The sequence below is a fragment of the Echeneis naucrates genome, chromosome 20 (genome assembly GCF_900963305.1).
Source record: "Echeneis naucrates chromosome 20, fEcheNa1.1, whole genome shotgun sequence".
NCBI lineage: Eukaryota > Metazoa > Chordata > Actinopteri > Carangiformes > Echeneidae > Echeneis > Echeneis naucrates.
Window position 1 is genome coordinate 13,521,915 of NC_042530.1, and position 23,264 is coordinate 13,545,178.

At 39.0% G+C, this 23,264-nt stretch overlaps 1 protein-coding gene across 1 annotated transcript; it reads right to left on the minus strand.

The window, feature by feature from the left end:
• Window positions 1–2,430: 2,430 nt before the first annotated feature.
• Window positions 2,431–21,428, minus strand: lancl2 (LanC lantibiotic synthetase component C-like 2 (bacterial)). The gene is made up of 9 exons (XM_029529115.1): window positions 21,264–21,428; window positions 16,785–16,902; window positions 16,469–16,676; window positions 16,140–16,287; window positions 10,274–10,420; window positions 8,499–8,681; window positions 7,032–7,208; window positions 6,399–6,471; window positions 2,431–5,459 (listed from the first exon to the last, which is right to left on the minus strand). Exons 1-9 carry the CDS (start codon window positions 21,426–21,428, stop codon window positions 5,383–5,385), a joined length of 1,296 nt encoding a protein of 431 aa, XP_029384975.1. The 3' UTR covers window positions 2,431–5,382.
• Between the last annotated feature and the right edge of the window lie 1,836 nt (window positions 21,429–23,264).

A 23,264-nucleotide genomic window follows, 5' to 3' on the forward strand; every position in this document is an offset into this window, starting at 1 on the left:
GAGGGGTCGCCTCCCGGGGCCCATCCTGCCCTTAAGACAGTCACAGTGCTGTTTCACAGTGAAAGAACATCTGTTGAGCGAATGCCAACGCAGTGTCAACAAAGACCAACTTTAGAGACTCTTCCTAGTCCCCTCTGGTTTTCAGGGCTACTACTGGAAACCAGTTCTGGGACTTTTGCAGCAACAGAGTCTCGTTTGGTCTCAGGTTGTTTGATATTAAAAATAATAGCACAATATTAGACAAGGTATTCTGTTACATCATGTCAAACTATGCAACAGGTTCTGTAACTGATGAAGCATTTTAACCGTGTGTTCCCTGTGTTCATTTGCTTTAAGGATTTCAACATTAACTATCATTCTCATCGTGAAATATGTAAATAAACTCCACTTCTGATAAAATGTGAATGAGTTTCCTTGGTGCTGTTTATTCATGCCACAAAATAAATTGGCTGCATGTTCTCTATGAACTTTCCGAACATTTCAGCCGTTAATTTGATAAATTGAAAGAATTATATGAAGTATATTGAACCACGGATACATGGAGGATAATGTCGCTCATAATAAAATATCCTGAATCAATCTGTCCTAAGTCTTAATGCTAAGATATGAAAAGTAGGAGTTTGGGTGCAGTTTTATTCAGAAAAGCCTTAGGATTTATCATTTCAAAAATAACTGGTAATTATTGTAATTAAAACAAAAATATGCAATTCTAAATTCACATTTTGATTAAGTCTATGTTTTTAACTTCACTTTCGATCATTGCTCTGTTGGATAAATAATGTTCATACCTGATTCTGTTCTGTGGAGATCCGCTCATCATTACGGGAGGAAGCTGGGAGACATAGTGGGTGGACCCTGCATGGGGAAATGCAAATTTTATTGAATTCCAATATATAATCCTTATTTATAGAGCAATAGAGTCTTTCAAACTGGGCAGTGGAGTCCCACATACAGAGGGAAACATATAAAGCTGGCCTAGAGATGCCGAGTATTTCCCAGTTCTGCTTTATCCTCGACTCCACCTCTATCTCCAGTTCCAGCAACACATAGGAAGGTGTTCAACTATACTGGAAACAGAGTAGCGCTAACAAAAGGCTTAATGCCATCTTAAGATACAGGAACCCTCAAAAACAAGAGAAAAGCAACTATAAAAAAAAGCCTACCTTTATTCATTACGCACATGGCCACTGCAAAAGCTCACATTCAAATCGAAAATTCCATCCATCCCTCCATCTATCTGGAGGTGCTGGAGCCAATCCCAGCTCGCCCTGGAAGGGTTGAAAACAGTAAATTAAACAGTACAATTAAATGTAATATTATTTAATACCTTCCTCAGTCTTTAAAAACCCTGTGAACACCCTGGAATGGGTCAGTCATCAGTAATCTTTAAGTCTTGCCTATTTGGTGCTATAACAAAGGCATTGGCTCAAGCTAAAAACAAACAAACAAAAAAAAAAAACAAAACAATAATAATCAAAGAATCGCTTATAAGGTTGATGTTGGTCTGTTTGTTTTTGTCATTAATGTTGAGTGATGCTTGAGGCCTTATCCTCCTGAGACCTGGTAATTAATTTTTGTCCTCTGTAGTGGACATTAGTTTTTGCTTGATTCCTCAAATACTTTCTTATTAAGGATCACTCAACGTTGATGACAAAACAAACAGATCAACATCGACCTTTCTAAGAGCCACACTTGCATTCATAACAAAAATGAAATAAATACACAACCCTGTCATCTCCACAGCCAAACAGAATGTTTTCTGATCACTCTTAGTAAACAGGAACAAAAACTTAAAAGCCCAGAAAATTGCACATTTCTGTCAAAATTATAAATGGAGATTATCTGCACAGATTATAATGAATTCCATTTTCTGAAAGCAAGTGTAAGTATCATGGAGGCTTGCACATATGATGGTGCAGCATCTTTGTTTCTCTAGTTCAGTGAGTGGTAAAACCTGACACTTTTTTCTTTGAGTAACTTCTATGGGTGTGGGCATCTGGTGAGATAGTGTGGCCAGGACACACAATCCCACCAGATGCGCACGAGTCAATCCAGAGTAAAGTCATCTTGAGGTTCTATTATAAAATGCTGAACAATAACAAGCACATGACTGAAACCCTTATAAAAGGGAAGTGAGACTGGACAGGTATGGCTACACTGATAGCACCGTAAGCACTGTGGTCCTCGTCGACATGCTTTTATCAACTAACTCTTTGTCAAAAAGAAAACAGAAAGAAAGATAAAGCCAAATCACAATCTTGGGAAAACAAAATAAGTACAAGGACACTTGTTCCCTTGGCCTCAGAAGTGACAAACAACATCAACCTTTTTTATACTTCTATAAAAATGCATATGTGCATTCATTTTGTCTGAAATAATAATAACAATAATAATAAAGATACTAATAAAAGAAGAAGGAAGCAATTCCAGAGCTCCATTCATTTTATTTCCAAACCTTGCAGAAATTCTCTGACTTGACCTTTGTAAGCACTGACTGAGCCAAAAAGCACGTGAAGAGCAATTACTTACTTGTCAAACTAGAAGCTCAGGAGTTTAATTTGGAAAAAAAACAAAATAAATAAATACACATTTGGCAGAGTCAAATCAAAGACACAGAGACAAAGTTCAAACACATAAACACATCACCACTTATGTCCAGAATTCTCCCTGCTGGGATCAGGATCACAAATCACCACCAAATACATTAAGAAGGACCAGCGACCTGATAAACAAAGTTTCACATGTGACATCATCCTCATGCAATGACATTCATGATGAGACTTAGGCATTTATGTGCATTCATGTGCTGTCGGATTGGATCGACTGTACAGGCATCACTTCACCTCAATGTTAATACCACACAGACCAAAACAACGTCAAGGCCTTCAAGTTACATATGGAGCTCTAACCAAACTGACCGGTGGGTACGCACTCCAACTGTAACATGTTCCCGACAAAAGAAGGCCCATGTGAAAGAAATGTGCCTACAATACTGTTGGTTGTGGATCTGAAAAGGTCCAGTGTTGCATTTGAAGAGAGGATCTAAGACGCCTATCCCAAAATTCATTGCATGCTTGTGATTAATCACTTTATGTGAATTACACAAATAAAACAGAGGCCAAATCTGAACATGAAACCCTTGGTAGGCCGAGCTGTCTCATTTCAATTTGGCCTTGGCAGCCTTGGGAGGCTCAGACTGGGCGTCTGAAGGATCTGGCTCCTGAACTGAGACACAGCTATAATTTAGCACTAGAGCAGCACAAATGAATGGCTGCTAATGATCTCTAAATATTCTATTATGGCTTTTTAGTATCATAGCCTTTGATTCAGTTGGTGAATAAATAAACCTTGAGATCATAGCCAGGTTGATTAGATCTGTGTTTTACAGTGTGACCTGCAATATATCGGCAACATCTCACAGTCTGTAAGCGCCAAAAACTAGTCTGATTAAAAAATAGGCTTACAACAAAACTAATGACCTGATTTAATCCCTTGTCAAAATGAATATCATACTTTATATATATATAAAACAAGTAAACCATAAAAAAGTGCACAAAATTTGTACAATCAATTTTGACTGGCGTGTTTTCTTGTAAAATGCATTTAGAAACAGAATGTGTTTTAAGGTAAATTAATGCATAATGTTCCAATGGTGACATACTAACACATTTGAAACCAATTTCTTTGGGATTAACACAATACTATATTTTAATGTACAATAAAAAAAAAAATAAAAACAAAATAACAACTGGACCTCAGAATTGATATTAGCACTGCTTTTAGCTGTAAATTTTTCAAACCACCTTTTATAGCAGTTACCATGTGAACCCCGAATTTAGAATTTCAGAATGCATTTTCCACACTTCTAGGAAACTTGTCATTGCACGATAGTGCTGACTTCGCTCTCTGTACTCACAAAAATAAATAAATAAATAAAAAACCCTCATAGGTCTGACTTTATGGCTGATCAAAGTAGGGGAAGTTGAAGTGAGGGATTAGAAAGAACATCAGGAGCACAATTTTGTACTAATAGTGCAACACTTATTACCAAAAGCAAAATTTTATTTTTACAAGTTGTAGCATAACCTTTGCTCCATCTGTGATTTCATTGCTTAAGTACTAAAAAATACCCACAAAGGAAAGAAGATATCTGATTCTATCCAGTGCCCTCCAACAGTGGCAACACTGAGCGTGAAAGAGGAGCGACTCAGCATTTCTGGAAAGGTCAGCAAAAGCAACATCTAGTGGAAATCAGTACTCATTAGGTTCATTGAAATATTATCAAAATTGCAATGTGACCAAGTGCATTATCCACATCGTAGCAGCAGCAATTTGTTTGATTAAGGTCAAATATGTCACAATATAGACATGAAGGGGCATACGTGTTTGCCACAAGGCCAACAACAATCACATCATCATCACTGTTATATTTTTAGAGTGAAAATGAAACGCAAAAAAAAAAAAAGACTATTCCATCTGAATATGTGACTCAAGCATAATTGCAATATCAACTGATAATGTATGAAAGGGGGAAGTTTGTCTGTCAGCCCAGCTTGCTAAGTGGAATCCTAATATAACAGCACTATGGGCCCTTCCAGCTGGTCAATATCTAATGTTTGGCTCTACGGCTGATCCATTATGGTGAGAGAAATTGATTTTTTTTTTTATTTATTTATTTTTTTTAAACCACTGTGTAACAAACACCTGGAGAACTCCAACGGCACAGCTACAAATACAGGAAGAAGAAATCACTACACTGACTAGGATATGAGGCACCAAGAGCCATTTACAGTGAGCATGCAGAGGCAAAGAAATACCAAAACACACACACACACACACACACACACACACACACACACACACACACACACACACACACACACACACACACACACACACACACACACACACACACACCCTCTTTCTTGGCCTAGGTGCTACAATATTAAAGGCTGAGGGCTTATAGTGTGCTCTTCTGTGTCCATGCCAGCAGGAATTAAACAGTAAGGAGATGGCATGGGGTCTACATCTTTACCTCAACACCATCCACACCATATACTGCAGGAGGCCAACACAGCTGAAAGACCCACAGGTTTGAACAACCCCACCAACCCCCACAGGAAGCAAAAGATCCTCCCCAAAAAGAAAATTCATTCCTATTGTCCTCTTCCATTTTCACTGGACCATAAACAATCAACTTGTAGTTCTGTTCCAAATTCAATCTTCCCTTTTGTCATCATGGGGCTTTCTTCAATTTGCACATTTTCAGTCTCATCCAGACCAATTTAGCTGAAAGGTTGAAAGCTATATCACAAATGCATTCTTGTCCAATGTTTGGGTAAAAACTCAGGTTAGCCATTCCCAGTCCCATCAGCTGGCAGGTCAAAGTTCAAAGGCAGGGAAACAGGAAGCTTCAGGCTTTGCCATCTCTGAAAGATAGTGGATAGCCCCCGCCATACCTGAAAACAAGAAATCCATCTGTTACTGACAGCAACACATTTTACACATTTCACTGTCCATCATCCCGGTTCGTGGTATTCTTCTCTGTAAAAGCACCAGAGATATTATTTATAAATGAAGGAAGTAAAACACTGTAAACTAACAATAAAGCAAAGAAGAGAGAAAGACTGGAGAGACTATTGTTCCACCATAACTACATTTCTAATACATAAGCTGTTGAGTTAAAATAAAAGACAAAAACTAAGAAAATGGTCAACATTTGACTGAAATGCAGTTTAAATATAATTTATGATAGTAATGTCTTAAAACTCGTATGATATTGCTCGTAAAAAGAAAATATGGCAATTCAGTCATATAATTATATAATACAATTTAAAAAAAAGAAGAAAAAAGGCTAAAGTATAGCATGTTACTGCTCAGTTCAAAGCTCATTTATTCAGTTGTGATGTTACAGCTTAAGTTTTCATAGTTGATTTCATTGATCGGGCAATGAAATGTTTCAACTGATATACTTATTAATCAGGTACACAAAATATAATAATATATAATGCACTAGCATGAGGCAATTTTCTTCTTCTTCAGTAATTCCTTGTTGAGCTGCTGACCCCTCAGAATTACTTGTTTCTCAGAGTCAGAAGTATTTTATATAAACCTGTTCATATGAATAATAAGACTTTAAAGACTGTGATTAGACCTGCCTCTGTGCTGTTAGTGGTTCACATCAACATATTTAGGCTTTTCTGCTCTGTTGTGCTGCCAGACGAGTCTTGCCTTACAGCCAATTTGACTTCACAATGACAAAATTACTCAGAAGCTCTGATGGGCAGCAGACTGAATGTCTGCAAGACTAATCACAGGCCTGCTTTTGTGTAGGCTTAAAAGCTGTGGATCTAAGGGCAGTTAGTCTGGTGGAGATTTGAATTATAATGATTTGGTACCTTCAAAAAGAGAGTAGGGTCTGTCTGGGATGCGACATCCATGGGTGCCATAGTCTAAACACCACTCAGCAAACTGAAGGGGAAAAAAAACAAACAAACAAAAAAAAAAAAAACCACCCACATTTATGAACATTTCTTGGTGTTTGTGTGCGACAATGAAAAGGAAAAATTATACATCTAATAATTACTGCATTAGAATATTTCTGCCAACAACACCTCTACTGTGTGCAGTTCTTTAATTCCGTTTGAAAAGAAGAAAGATCTGTGGAATTGCTATGATCACTTCCATCGTTGTTATGGCAACCTAATACTCAACAGCTCCTTCCTTGCCCACTGATGACTTTGTGGATTTGTATTTAATATACGTGGTTAATCGTAAGTAGAAATGTTAGGTGTAATTTGGCATATGATCTGCTGGTTTATTTACAGAAATTATTTATTTCACACTTTCTCTACTGATTCTCTACTGAGATGAAGAAGAATAAGCTTGGGGAAAGCAATCAAAACAACCTAATTCTGGACCAAAAAAAAAAAAAAAAAAAAAGTGTATGCAAAGTACGCAAATTCTTACTTTTCTCCCACAATTAAATAGATGTATTAATTCTCTATAAGCAGACTGCGCCTTTGTCTTACCTTGCAGGCCCGGTACAGGTATTTCTTGTCCTGGGTGACCTTGTACAGGGACAGGAAGGCATAACCGTTACCAGCAGTGCCGTGGCAGATACCGTAGCCTTTCCTGAGCAGCCCACGCTGCCAGATGACATCAGCACATTCTGAAGCTTCCTTCAAGTACTTCTCCTCTTTAAACACCTGCCAAGACACAGATTAACCCAAATCAAGCCTGAGGCAAAAAAGCAGTTTACAAAAACCACCAGCAGGTTAGGTTTGTGGTCTGATTTACTTCCTTGTAAAGCTTGAAAAAACCTCACATCTCCCCGCATCAGGATGATCTCCAACCAGATCACTGAGCTCCTGAGCTTACCTTTTAAATGTTCTATGCATATTCTCCCATTAAAGAAGTGAGGTTGGCCTTTAGTTTTATGCCCCTAGAGAGGCCTAAGACCCATCATCTTGAATCTTTGAAGAGATATGCACTGCATATTTGTAAGAAAACCTCACTATAGATATAGTTATAGTCATTTTCAAAGGGAAATACGTTACATAAGGCCTAAGGGATGAGACAATTTATCGCATAGCTGATATATTGATAAGTTTTGTGTTGCACAGCCACAAGAATGATACAGCACTCCTTTAGGCCTTTCTGCCTATATAACAAAGGATGCTCTTGCTTGAAGAGACCATCACAGTTAGTCAGAGCTCCTTATAGTAACAGATCTTCATTATTATCACTGTGTGACAAGTTGACTTTAAGAATGTGCTTATGCTGTCTTAAAGTGCCTCCATCATATTCCAGTTTGCTGTGAACCAATGTTCAGTAAGTAAAATAATGCTGCTGAGAGGACGATTGAAACAGCTGACCCGCCAACACCTATGCAGCTGCTAAAATTCCTGTCCCGAAGACACAAATGGCAGATTTGTTGTGTGTTCTTCTCATAGCGAGAGTGATAAGTAACCATGTCTCCCATTGTGCATTGTTCTCTGTGTGGTGCCAAAGAGTCGCTGCATTAGTGAGAGGGATAGGACTGCCAGAATGGCAGCACATTTGCTGCCAAGTGGCTCTCTAATTGCCAAAAGGAAGTTGACCCACAATGCTTCAGAAGACTCTGTGTGTGTGTGTGTGTGTGTGTGTGTGTGTGTGTGTGTGTGTGTGTGTGTGTGTGTGTGTGTGTGTGTGTGTGTGTGTGTGTCTGAAATCAAAGAGTGGTGTTATCGAGACAGAAGGGGGGTATTCACATGCCCACACTTTCGTCAGTAACAAAATGCCTGTGTGACTAAAACAGATTAACTACTTTCAAAACTTTTTTCTTTAAGATGGCGTCATCTGACACATTTTAACATGCATGGAAAACAATAAGGTGTCCATGCAGCACACAGCCACACCACAAGGTGCCAGTACTGTTCATGTGACAGGTCAGTTCAGGCGGAAGTCACTGAGTCAGGCAATGTGAAAACTCAGTTCAGAGCAGAAAACAGTCTCACCTGATGAGCCATTATGAGCATGTGGATGACACCAGGAGCTCCATGACACCAGTGAACCAGCCTATCACTCTCGTTGCTCAGTGATGATGGAAAGTTCCCAGAACGAAATTTCTTGTGGCGGACATAGTCGATGCAGGGGCGAACCAACTCTGACAGCATGTCTGGATGGACCTTTGCTCCTGGCTAGAGATGGACAGAGTCAGATTAGTATAATTTCCATTATTATTACTATCCTGTTTTACTAACTACACCTGGGGCTGAAATGATATAGATGGGAAAATGTTTAAGAAAAATATGGGGGAAAATAAAAATCAGCCCAGGATGTTTAATTTTAACTGTTCCCACAACTCGCAATTTTTCCTGAAAAATTAAGACCCTTTGTACAACATAGGAAATAGAACTGGCATACTAAAGTGTAGCTCTTTTTCACTTTCCTTTGTATAAATCAGTAGATATGAAGAATGAGAGTGATTAGTATTCAGTCAGGACCACACAGCAGGAATGAACTGATGGAGAAGAGTCCCATGTAAGTCACAAGTTCGACTATCAAGTCACACTGTCTAGAGTGGTAAAGGAAAGGCTCTGATACTGGAACTGAAAAATAACTCATGCCTGATGTTCACAAGAAGATCCATTGTATTAGAGAAAGCATCAGAGCTAATTCTTGGGGTGTCTGGATGGATTAGTGTGCAGTGTCCCTGGCATTAGAACATGATGAACAAAATTAGTCCTAAAAGGATTCATTAACTCTTCTTGATTACTTGACACACTTGACACACACCCTCAGATGGATGCAGGGATTAATTTTTAATTTCCAGAAAAAAGGAGCTCAGAATGTTAATGACCACAGGACAACAAGAACACAGCCAAACAACTCTGAACAGATTTACTTCACTAATCAAGTAAATAGAGCAGGAGGTGTGGAACTCGCACATCTGTCTCACCATTACTAAAATAAATAAATAAATAAATAAAACCACTAATCTCAGCTACCAGCAGCAATTACATAAAACAGAGGGACAAAGAAATGTATGACTTCCACTTGTTCTCTGATGCTTGATGTTGCAAAGAAATAATTAAATACAAAATTTCATTTTTCTCTGGGCTGTGCATCTGTGCACAATTCATATGCATTAACAATATCGCCATCATTCTCAGACTAGAGGCAGTTGGAGAGCTGCTTCAAACTTACCTGCACCCCACACCTTGATAAAATTTTGCTTAAGCAGCTAACAGCACTCATGAGATGTCTGGCTGCAGAAGCAAGCAGCTCTATTGGCTCTCAGCCCAGGACCATAAGACCCTTCAAAGACCAGACACCAAATCACTGACCCACTGATTAATGTCTCTCGCTGCAATTTATTCTGGACTGAGTCCAATAATCAAAACTGCTCTCTTACCAAATAATTAAGTTGAATCACCATAGAGCTTTATGATTTAAAGGGTTTAAGCATTAACACAGCTTTTGATCAATGCCTCAGCATGACCAATTGCCATTCCAACTGTGGATGTTTCTGTTCCACTGGTATTACTGAGGACTGTGTTCACTGGCTGCACTTCTTTTACAGTGATTCATTTTGCAAATATTTTCATTTATGACTATGCACACAACAGAGACCTTTACCAAAAGGATGTGCAGCATAAATCAAGTGGACATGATTAGAAATAAAATAAAATCCCAAAGAGATTCAGCACGAAAAGGGTGTCTGCCTTAGAGAAAGTGCCTCGTTCAGTGATAACCCACCACACCCATTCAGTCTCTTATCCGCCATTACCTGCATCAGCATGCAATAGATGCCTGCCAGACCATGGGCAGCCCCAATGTATTGCTTTTTGTGCCATTCATAGAGCAGTGGGCAGCGATCTGTCTTCTTCTCCTCTGCTGACATGTTCTTTCCTGATTCCACGATGGATGTCACCACCTGGTGATTAGACAGAGAGAAATGTGTGAATTTCCCCACGCAGAATATGGCCTTCTTTCACTTCTAGGAACAGAAATTGTCCTCACACCAGTCCCAAAATATGGGGAGGAATCTCTAGGTACCTCACAATTCAATTACAATTCAGAGGGCTCTGATTCGATGGCGAAACAAATATTAATTAATATTATATTAATTAATTATGAATTTCTTAAAATATATCTTTAATCTGTCAAGGAACTAGGGACGGAAACTAGCTGTAGCTATAATCTGGCATGTTTGCATATCAATGTTCATCAATGCTCACTATACTTTTCTTTAATCAAATCTTTTATTGAGATATGATTTGGTTCGACAAAGATATGCAAATATGAACATATGTTTATATATATATGCCATTCATTATAAGTTAAATGTTTTTGTATTTGCATTACAATTAATTTGCCCCTGTGAGCCACTCTTACTAATTAATTTCTCAAACCTTATCTAGAACCAGAGTCTATTTTTTACCCATAAATTGGGATTGGTCAAAAGTATATTCAATACAGCAGATCACAACTCTTTGTGAGAAATTCATCCTTTGTTTTTCCTTCTGTGTGTACCATTAACTACATATGAAACACATAACAAATCACGGTGGGACAAATTGACACTACGCTGTTTTTTTCGTGGCCTTCTAAGAGGCAGGAACAACCTCTCCCAAAGACTTCAATAATATGTTTTAAACACACCTTCGTTTGATCCGAGTTTAGTTTTCAGTATTATATTGGCTGCAATTTTTTTACAACAATTTTACATGATCTTCATTTGTTTTAAAAATGCTGCAGTTTTGTAACCCTGAGCTCTCACGGTTTATTTAGTTTAGATGACAGTCTGTGTTGTTTCTTTATAATGGAGGATCAAGAGCTCACACTGTGGGTCCCAGTTCCTCTCAGTTGTTGTGCCACCTTGTAATCTAGTAGGCGCGCTTGTATTTGACTTGGTAAAAAATAAATAAATATTGGCTGTTAATTAAGAATTTGTGAGATTTTTCTTTTTGAAGTATTTTCTTGATCTGTTTTGCATAATTCACATATACTGCTAACTACTACATAACAATTTCAAAAATTTGCTCAGAAGTCTGTTTAGACTTACATTTGTTCAGCTTTACATGATTTTATAGTAATTTAATCCATTACTGGTTGTGTATACAGTGCATTTTTGTCTTTTGTCTGCTTATTACTGCAAAGTGCTTTCTAACATCTTATTTAGAAAGGTAAGCACAATAGTTTTCATTGCTCCTGTTATATGCCTTTAAGGAAGCCCATTTTGGAAAATCTGGAAGAAGATTTAATTTTCTTCTTCATGTAGCTTGTTGAGATGTATGCAGAGAGGTTACGCTGGACCCTGTAGATTCCACTGACATTTGAAAACTGTTTGGGGCTGACTGAGACCTAGATGCATAACTCAGTGCCTTCCAAAACAAGTGGCCAGTTTGGAATAGGAACAAAAGGCAAACAAGCCCAGAGAGAAGCCAATTAGCTGAAAAGGTCAACAGCTGAAAACTCTGTCGTCGAGAAACCAGAGATCAAATTTCCTCTCTTTGAATAGACACTGCAAATGTTCATTTTTTTGGGGGGTCTGTGTGCATTTAAGTAGCAAAGAGTACACAAGACAACTCAGGACATACTGGGTCAGGCCTTGATGATAGTTCAAATTGTAGGCAGGGCCACTCTTTTACTATTAGAAGAGTCAGTGAGCATCCTTGAAAAATGATGCCATGCTCAATTCATTATTTATGCAACTTTGCGCAGAAAAGCACATGAGGAAGTGCTTTCGGATTGGATTGGAAATCTGTGTCAGTGCCCTAGAAGAAAACCATTGCTCTCAAAACTGAATGATTAAAACTTTGCCAGAATATAATAAGGAGCCAGATGAACAGCAGCAGTCCATTCTTTGCTCTGATGAAACTGAAATACATTGGCTTAGACCAAATGGGATCTTGCATATTTGGACCTGCCTGGTGTGGCAATAGGATATTTTGAAATTGACAAAAAAGTCTTTTGTGGTTTTTGCCAGATTTTTAGAGAAATACAACATGGAATTTACAACCTGGCATGTCCCTTGTTGAATGTCTTCATTTTTTGCGGGGCTGTAATACTGATGAGTAGGAGCAGTCTCGGGCCCTGACTGCTCAGGGTCTGGTTTACAAGTGGAAGTGGGTAGAATGTGATAGGAATTGAGATGAGACTGAGATGAACCTCTTCCAACCCCCACCTGTGGCCATGAGTAGTAACTGATAGAGTTATGTCACAAATAGCTGTTCAGTTCAAGAGATATGGTATGTTGTTTGTGTTAAGATCATGGCATTTAACTCATCTGGAACACTTTGAGATGGATAGATATGTGGATGGACAGGAGCACCTGCAGCTATTTTACACCACACCATTATTTTCAATGGCTTAATGGAAGTCAGATAAACACCTTCTTGAAAGCTTTCATTGAGAATATTATATTGAGACTTATATAGATTCATTAGCTAATGCTCAGAAAAAAAAGTGTAATCACTTCATTAATTTAATTTTCTTACAGTCAACACCATTTTAAAACTACATGGTATGTGCTAGCTAACTATACTATGGGACAGGCATCTTTACAAATCAATCCTGTCTCCTAAAACTTACATTTATACATTTATACATTTATGTCAGGAGTGGTTTTGATCCTGAGGTTTAGGCTCCAAAAAAAGTTGGGGAAAGATTTAGTTTGACAAGATAATGTCTTGGCTAAATAATGATGTCTTGGAGGGTGCTGCTGGGACATTTTTCAATATTTCATCTTAATATTTTATTTTGAAAAATGTAATACCTATAACTTACCTTTTCTGAGTTGCCTCAATGTGCACAGTTTACTATATGACTATTCCAGGAAAACAACTTAAATACATCCAATAATGCCTCAAAAAACAAAATTTTCAGGATACTGGGTTACATCCAAATTACTCATCTAATCTCTACATATATATATATATATATATATATATATATATATATATATATCATTTTGATCAGTTCATGGTTTATTTGTGATGAGGATGTTTTTACTGTATGACTCTTTGTTGCAGGTTTCTGTCAACATTCAACTCAGCTATATTGCATCGGTTATATACCGACCATCCCTGTATTTGTGTCTGGGTGTAGGGCTGGATGATCTGAGTCAGCAGTTTAATCTGTCCTCAGGCAATATCAAGGAAATGAAAAGGAGAGTAAAACAGATCTGCAGCAACAGCAGTACCTCCATAATGATAGAGAGGAATTAGTCAGCCTGGACATTTACACATAATCATCTCTCTCCAATGCATCTATATTGCCATCTCTGGCTCTGCTTTTCTCAAATGCTCCTTTCTAATTCTATATTAATTCTTCACACACCAATCCACTTCAACATGTGTAACATATTTATTTTGATTAATCAAAGCGTATAAATCTTCATGGACTTCTATATATACTTAACTAAGAAGGCATCTCTAATTTTTTTGTCAAGAGAGGCACCATCCATCAACCTGTCAGATTCATCCCGCTCTCTCTTAAACATACAACTTTGTTTGTGAGGATACTGATAATGCATTCCCTAACTCCTGAATCCTCACAACTGAATCCCTAACCACTATCTCAAAAGCAAGTCTTAATTTTCAAAAAAAAAAAAAAAAAAACTGTCTCCAAAAAGCCACTGGGACTTCAGAGGATTGAACAGGCTGAATATAACCAGCTATAACTGCCTTGAACAGTTCAGTGAACTACATTAGATGTTAAAATCCTTCAGTTGCTTCTAGAGCGGAATTAAAAAAGGAGGGAACGACAGAGATTGTGTTGACTGAGTGTGAGTCAGTGCAGTGACAAGCCGAGACAAGCTGCAGCTAGAGTGTAGCCCACTGGTACTTGGCCTCATTTGAGTTGACAGCTCATCATATTGCTAGCATATTGGGCCAATGTCCAACTAATTCAAACCAAATCAATTACAATCAATTCTAATGCTTTTGCCAGTGCTGTCTCTTCAGAATCAATACGGTGATCAGATTCTAAATAAATCTGATTGACGGTATTGACAGTATTGATCATCACCATAACGGTCTAGGTGACTGGGTTTCAAATAAAGTTCAAATAAACGCAATATTCATGAACAGACATGCAGAACTAATGCTCTGCACAGTGTGCTTAAGGCTGTGAGCAGAGGAACCAACAGATAATGCAATTTCACTGTTCTGTCCAATCTGGGCAACTGATTCATACAGAGTAAGACACTTGGTTAAAAAAAACCAAAACATTTATTTTCAGCAGCGAGCTACAGTATCTAAACTGCAAGCTGTCAGTCAGAAACACCAAAGCAGAACAAGCTGGATATTTTGTATAATAATCGAGCCTGAAGGTAAGAAGTGTGAAAATCGTGACAAAGAGAAAGTAATGACTTATAATGCTCCAGAGAGAACAAAGAAAAAGATGTAAAGATCTCTCAACAGCACCCTGGAGCAATATCAGGGATTGGTAAAGCTGACAGAGAGTGTGTGTACGCGCGTCTGTGACTGCGTGACAGACAGATATATGAGCTGATAACTGGTTATATGAACAGAACTGCAGTGCCGCAGCAAACTGGAGCTTTAGAGAATCAAAGACTTTATTCCTTTATTTGCCATAATAACACTACGACTAACATACCATAATTTCTGGACGATAAGCCGCTACTTTTGCATGCTTCTGTTTGTGTGTGTGTGTGTATGCGCATATGCTTACACTATGTGTGTTTTTGCCTGGCACTTTGCCAAAGGAGACAGCTGGTGCTGCAGTTTTTGTGTATGTGTGACTACTTAGGAAAAAGTCAAAATGGCATGTGAAGTTCACTGTTTGTTTTTGTGTGTGTGTGTGTGTGTGTGTGTGTGTGTCCTCGTTCTACTGTCCTAGTCAACCTTTGCCTCTACCCACGATAGCTTACACTATGCCTTCTTATGATGTACATTTTCACCTCCTCAACATTATTCATCAGAATGAAAATTATCTGAAACACTGTAAAACACTGAGAAGTAGAAAAATCTTCAGCTGTCCCTTAGAAAACTAAAATAAGAGGCATCATTTTGCAAAAACTTTAAGTAGTAAATCATTCAAGCATACAAAAACCAAGCTACTAAATCAGACACTACATAATATCCTGGTGGATATATACTTTAGCAAATGCTATGTTTCATTACTAATGTATATTTCTGTCAATTTCACAGTGCAGAAATATTAAAGACATGTTGAGGTAATACAGGAAATATATTTTATACAGTCTCAAGTAAGAAAATTTAAGGTACAGTTTTTATCAATAAAAAATACTTACTAATTACTAATTATAATTACTACTAACTATAAAACTAATGATTTGTGATTTGGGTTTTCAAAACTACTTAATAACAATTTCATTATAGGTTTTGAATAAATGCCAACATGCCTAATTACTCTCAATTTCAATCAAGTGGTGCTCTGATTAAAATTGTGAACTCATAATTGCAGACGGTTTGATATGATTTGGCTGGTGTTTACAGTTAGCTCAGAATATAGGAGAATATACAACCTTACATAGCTTTGTGTCTTAAATGAGATTCAAAATCTAAATGTATAATACAAAATAATACTTAATGGTCATGATTCATCATATCCCTGCCAGGCTGCCAAAACATGAGGAAAAAAAAAAAAAAGCGCACGTGTCTCACCTTTGTAATAGTACCCTCATCCACTGTGTCAGCTCCTATCTCTCTGTTAACATAGAGCAGAGCATAAAGGTAGCCGGCCCGGCCATACAGCAGCTCATCCGGCATCTCAGAGTCTGGGCTCAGCACTGATCGTTGTAGCTGAAGGAGTCTAAATGAAACACACAGAGTGTGATGTTTGCTAAAGAATGGTTGACATTTAAGACACCACAAAGATATTTCCTCAGTGTGTCATGGAAATAATGTACATTTGGGCAAACCCTTGCTGGTTTTTTTATAGGATAAGTCTGATTATGCTGCTAGTACCAGAACAATAAGTTAGAACTGCTCACCTTGACAGACAGTCCTTGCTGTCAGCAATGTTATTTAGTTTGTGATGGACCACTGCACCTACTGCCAGCGGCCCAGCATCACCACACAGGAACGTCACTTTACGGCCATTCAGGATCCTCATGGCCCTCTTCACATAATCCAGGGCTCTCTGCAGGTGGGAGGCCTCTTGGGACACTCTGTAAAGTTGCAGGTATAGCAAGGCAATGCCTGCAGTTGAGGGGAGCACATACATTATGTAATGGTCAGTTGGGCTCAATGGTCAAATGATTATCAAGTACCATGAAATAGCTCAGTTTTATGGTGCTGGGGACAGACCTGTCCAGCCAGTGTAAGTGGAGAAGTCATGGGGATCAGTTGTCTTCAGGCCTTCTTCCATCTGCTGGAGGAGATCCTTGATCTTATTCTGAATCTTCTTCTGGAATCCTGCACTTACCTGAGAAGGGAGAGCAAATGTATGAACAGCAGCCACAACAGTGGAATTACAGTTGCAGATGCACCAATAGATCATCCAAACCTCAGCAACGACTGATATCCCCCCCCCCCGTTGACTAATATTGACCTATCTGTTAATAAGAGGGAATTTGCCAATGCCAGTGGCAGGTCTTCTGTTTTTTGTGGTCGGACAGTCAGACTCAGACAGTAGAAACTAGGTATGCATTGACACATCAACCAAACATCAGCATCAGACAACACTGCCCCTGCCGCCCACCAATGTTAGTTGAAGTCCATCCCACCCACTGATAGCTGTAATTTCTTGAGCCAGGGTGTCGCTTCAGATGTGAAAAACAGATCACACCACAGAGATAACTAATATTGTCTAGCATAGATAAACTATAGAAAGGTAGCTAGGATCACAAATATGAGGCTTGAATAGTAGAATGTTGTAAGGGGTGGCAGAAAGATTCCAGACTCATTAGGATTTAGATCCAGAAACCATACAATGTTAATAAAGTAATTTTCTACTAGGCGCCATTTACCTTTTACAGATTTAACAACAATAATCAGATTATGCTTCATGAGCTTGTTTGAACATAGAGACATGGAGTTACTTAATACTCTACATACCCTGTCCACACTTAGCCCATAGAACTGTATAACAAGAACAGCTAAGGAGCTTCCTGAATCGAAGCAGCTATGCAGTTTTTTTAGTCACTGAGTGTCTCTCACTAGCCACCTCCTCAAACAAACACGGATGGGAGTCTGGGAGTGCGCAAGACATGTAGGAGCTATTTAGAGGACTCAGGCCCATTTACTGCTATCCAGTGGCCTGATAGATGAATAGGAGCGGCATAGAGAATAGGTTTCTCTTGTCTACTGCTGAGAGCCAGTCCAGCGAAGTCTTTCAAACGCATATCACATGACTTTCTGCATTTGATTTCTTAATTATACTGAATGTACACAATACATTAACATTGGATCACAAATATGCCTGAATGTAGCTAATATTGCCGTTAGAGAATAATTAATTTGACACTGTTTGATCATACAAAAATCTGCAGTTACATCTGGCTAAAACAACTATCGTAATTTCCGGACTATAGAGTGAATATAAGCCACACCAGCTAAATTTATATATTGTACATATATAGGCAGAGCTTGTTTATAAGCCGCAGGTGTTGGAAATTGCATATGGCATTAACTATGTTACACAGAAAGATTTTGCCTTTTCACCAGATCAATTGCCTTTGACTTGAAAGCTGCATCAAATGCATTGCTTCATGTGTCTTCCATGATAAGGGTGTGTGCATGAAGCGCAAAATAAATGACTGATCTGAAGAATTTAGTTTGAGTCCTTTTAATATAATTCAAACAATTTCATTGGTCCACTGTGACCTGTTCGGTAATTTCATTGGTCAAATGTGGCACTAAATGTATTGGTGGCATGAAGCTCGTTACCTGTAAAAATCCATAAATTAGCCACAGGGTTCAAGGCGTGTGAAAAAAGTAGTGGTTTATAATCCGGAAATTACAGTAGTGGACCAATCAACTTCTAAAGGTGTTAGATGAAACTAAAACAAACATTGTTCGACAGTATAGTTTCTTGTTCCAGTGGTTGTTTTTATCCAGATTATCTATCAAGAAAGGAGGATTAACACAACTAATCTCCCTTCTATATCATATCAGGCTGCTCTCTCTAGGTTTATATTATCTTTCTGTATATATACTAGCAGTAAACGTGACAAGTTTAAATTCTGATTGAAATCAGTTGCTTGTCAGATAAATAATTTTTCCCCAGGACACTACTGACAGAAGAGACAGTCCTTCAGGCTAAAGCCCAGAGAGCCTGACCAGAGTGTGCCCCCTGTCCTAAAGCACATAGGATTATGAGCGAGCCCCTCTGTTCTTTCTGTCCGACTCACTGCTCCCCATGGTTGAAGGGATCGATGGTGGAGGAAGAGAACAAAGCAGAGGCAAAATGACAGCTAGCACTGTTTCACAAGAACAAATGGTACTATTTAGTATAACAATGAAATATTCAGAGAGGCAAACAAGGAACTAGAATTGATAGTGTTACATAATATTGAAAGATCTGCCTGCATCCCCTTTGTCACACCACTGTGTACAATTAGCTATAAAGGAGTATCTGGGTATATATTATACATAAATATACAAACTACTGAAGTGCTGGACAACAATACACTAACCGTTTTGTTATTCCTAGGCCTTCACCAGCAGTTTAATTACAAATAAGAACAACCCTGTTCATTCGGAAAATGTATGAAAAAACCCAGCAATCTCATTTAGTTAAATGTGAACTCTGCACTGGCACAAAAGGGGCTCCAACATCAGGTCATCCGCTGGCTAATAAAATACACATTAGTGATGGGGCACACTGGAACAAATCCTGGGTGTCCGCTGGATTAGGCAGGCTGCTAAAAAAATAAATAAATGATGTTACCAGTGTCTTTCCCAGCCCTCCATGTGTGCCTGGCAGTCGGTTTGTCCATGAGTGCGTGCTGCATGTGTGTTCTGGAGGGCAATCTGCTCAATTGATATGTTATGGTGTTTCTATGATGGGAGCTTTTCTGCTTCTATAACTGTTAATTCTTTGGGATTTGGAAAACTGGTTAAACAAATCAAGACATATATGAATCTTCCACCTTCAACTCTGGAAAATTATTATGCTGGTTTAGCATGTTACAGACTGAAAGAATAGATTGCTGAAAAGAATAATCCCAAAATTATTATAAAATAATATCTAATGCTGCAGTAGAAAACACACTCGAGGCTCCATAGTTCTATTAGCAGCTCACAAAATGAAAAAGCAGAAGTCTTCTACTGGAAAGTTTTCTTTTGTTCCACTAAAAGGACAGGATTGATGCTATATAGTGATTTCAATGTAAAGGAGGTTATATCATGACTCTGCAAATACATTTTGGCAAATCTGAGACTGTGACCAAAAACTTCACAAATAAAAGTTCAAATTTCCTCAAGTGGTTTCCATTCAACTGAAGGATGACTTCACTCAGGTGGACTTGATCTACTCTTAGAGAAATTAAAGATATAAGTATTGATTAGGGGTCTTAGACCTGAAACTGTGTTACCAGTTAACCCCAGTACTGTGTCACAGTAAAAGCTTTATGCAATGCAGGTAGTGACTGCTTGATGAATGCTTTCTGCTTGCGGATTTTCATAACTTTATGTGCTCACGGCTGATACTCTTTAGTACTACTGCTGCTGATATCAGTTCTCTGGAGACTTGCTGATCTTGACACTTCTCATATAATGTCAAAGTGTAGACTGCAAGGAAAACAAAACTGAAGAGTTGGAGTTTTGGGGCACTGTCACTGTCTGTAGACTTTGGAGAGAATCCCTCACTTGCTGTCAGTGATAATGGCTTTTGCATTTTGACTTAAATACTCGAATCATTATTTATTTGTGTCTTATTTCTGCAGCAGGCATCATGCACCACACAAGCTGTCAAAGTTTGTTTTTTATTTCTGTGAAAGTACAGCCACAATCATCACAGGTGGAGTATTTATGCATCATGCACCTTTGTTTGTTGTGTTTTTTTTTTGTTTGTTTGTTTGTTTGTTTGTTTGTTTGACAAGGGTGCTGGTGCAAAAGGTTTTACGACTTTAATGAATGGAGGACTCAAAGTTTAAGAATAAAATGCATTTGTGTATTAAATTCGCAAAAAATACAATAATACGCAAACATATCGGTAAAAGAAAAAAAACAACAAGAACAAAAACACGACTCTGTCAGCTGGAAGGATCACTTTTGAATCTCTTTCCCACAGAAGAAAGACGATGATGATGATGACGATGCAGTTTTAGGAGGATATATTTTTGCAGGCCATAAAAGTTAGGGTGCTGACGGCCTGTGTCAGTTGTCATTAGGAGCAAGGTGAACTGAGCTGGCAACACAAGCAACTGTACTTTCTTTCGTGATTACTACGCAGCCCGGCGATAACAAACACCTTCAGGTGTACCTGTAGGTTTGAACGCCACAAACCAAAATATCACCGAGTCCAGTCGCTGTAAATACAGACATCACTATAGCAACAAGGAAAAATGTCGGGCAGCAGTCACCGACGTCTCCGACTTAGCATAAGCTTTTGCGACAATAAGCTCAACTCAGTTTATCTCACATTTAACAGTCTGCTTTCAATGCTATCGACGTGTTAAGGTCCATCACTGTACATAAGTACAACTTTAAAACAAACTGTGGCAAGTATTATAAACTGCGACACAAATGGACGGGGTTAAGCTAGCTGTGGTTTGTAGTTAGCACGTCAGCAGATGGAACAAAAAAAATAATAAAAAAAAAAAACAATCGAAAAGTTCTTACCTTTCCTTCTGCATCTAACGGCTCGTTGTAATCCACCTCTGCTCCTGGGTTGGAGGTGAGGACTCCCTGGTCCCAGTCGGGGTACGGGTTAGGAAAAGAGCGCTCCTCCATCTCTGCCTCGGTAGCCGAGATCAGCTTCAGCCGCTTGGACATGTTATCTCCCATCGCTACGGCGGCTCGGCAGGGACAATAATCCTCGGGCGCGCTGTAGGGCCAGTAAATTGGAATATTGATACTCAAAACCACAATAAAGTCAAACAAAATAATGCTATTATAAATGCATATACGCTACTGAAATTGTGTTACAGAGGTGGTTTCTATTTAGGCTACTTCTTATCATATTGAAGAAAATGTTAAGTCGATTTCAAACAAGTTAAAACTACAGCCTGTTTGGTTTTGTTCTACTACAATGAGAATCGGCTAATTTACATTTTCCACGAACAAAGTTTAATTTTCCACCCAAAAGCGGATTGTTTGCTCGGATGTATGTGTCTAATGTGGGGATTCCATGTCCTGCTCGTTATAATAATTTCTCCGGGGAATGATTTTGGTTGTGTTTCACACATTAAATCAAAGACTGGGGCCAAGAGGAGTTCAGGGAATTAAAAAGTTTACACAGCTGAAAATGTAAACAAGAAATAATCAGAAAAAGAAATTAAAGCGGAAGACGATATAAGCCTTCATCGAGGGTTAAGTTTAACACAACTTTAGCTATAATGAATGTCACCTTGAGTAGGCTAAGCTTTTCATGCAGGCCCCAACAACTGTTCATTTATGAAATTCTAATATGGATATGGATGCAAATATCTGAGGGTTGAATTTACAGCACATCCTTTGTTTTGGTGGCTATAGGCTACCACAATAAAATGTGGGGATAAAGCAGATTTATTAACCGAAATAAAGAAAAAAAAAACGTGGCTACTGTGATTGCAATAACAAAAATACAAACAAATGAGCAGCCCTGGTTATAATTGCCAAACACTGCAGGTAATGACAGGTGGAGCCAGGCTTACCTAAAGGTAATATGATGAGCGAGGCTATCCGATCAGCGGTCTAGTCAATGTGGTCCCCAGCCAGTCTCCTCACAACTCGTCTGTTTTAGGTGATCCCGGTTGGTGGTTGCGGCAGCTTCCAGCGGAGTCTCTCAGCATCTCAGCGTCCAGCCTCCTCCGTCTCCCGGTGAATGGAGGGTTGAAGCCGCAGTCAGAGCGCGCTGCGGGCGGTCCGGGCTGCCATGTGTCACCGCGTCACCGTGTCGCTCCTCCTGTGTCTGCCTCCTCTGCATCCTCCTCTCTCTCTCTCTCTCTCTCTCTCTCTCTCTCTCTCTCTCTCTCTCTCTCTCTCAGACCATCAGACCGCCCCCCCACCACACACACACACACAACCCCCCTCCTCCGCACGCTCCCGCACAGAGCTCTGGCTACAGGGTGTGTGTGAACCCAGCCTTCCTCCACCACCAGCACCCGCCTGGATCACCGGGCAGCAGCCGTCAGGACCCGGCAAAGGTCCAAATGTGAATGGTGACAGATGGTGTTGGTGTGTGATGCAGTGATGCCGGGATTAGGCAATACAACAAACAACCCCCCCCCCCCCCCCCTTCTCTCACTTTCCCTTATCTTACTCTTCATATCCATCATTCATTTTCTGATTCTCACCAGAAAAAATATATCCTGTGTGAGCTGAGCATCAAACACTGGGCCTTCTGGGCTTTCGAGTACAGACAACAGGAGGACAGGCTAGAGCTTTTATTTATAAGAATTATTCTGATTATTTTGTCATCTTTCTGAGCCAACCTCTTTTAGCTCCGTCTAAGCAAAAGAGGGAAATTTTAAAGCACTTTACATAAATGGTTTTACTGATCCCAAACACTATAACAATTAGTGAGATCATTACTCTAATGCCATTTGATTTAACAATTTCCTATCTACACTTTCCTGTACAGTGACTCCCAGAGCAGCGCTGCTACAATCCAGTCTAAGCCATCCATCCAATCCATCAGGA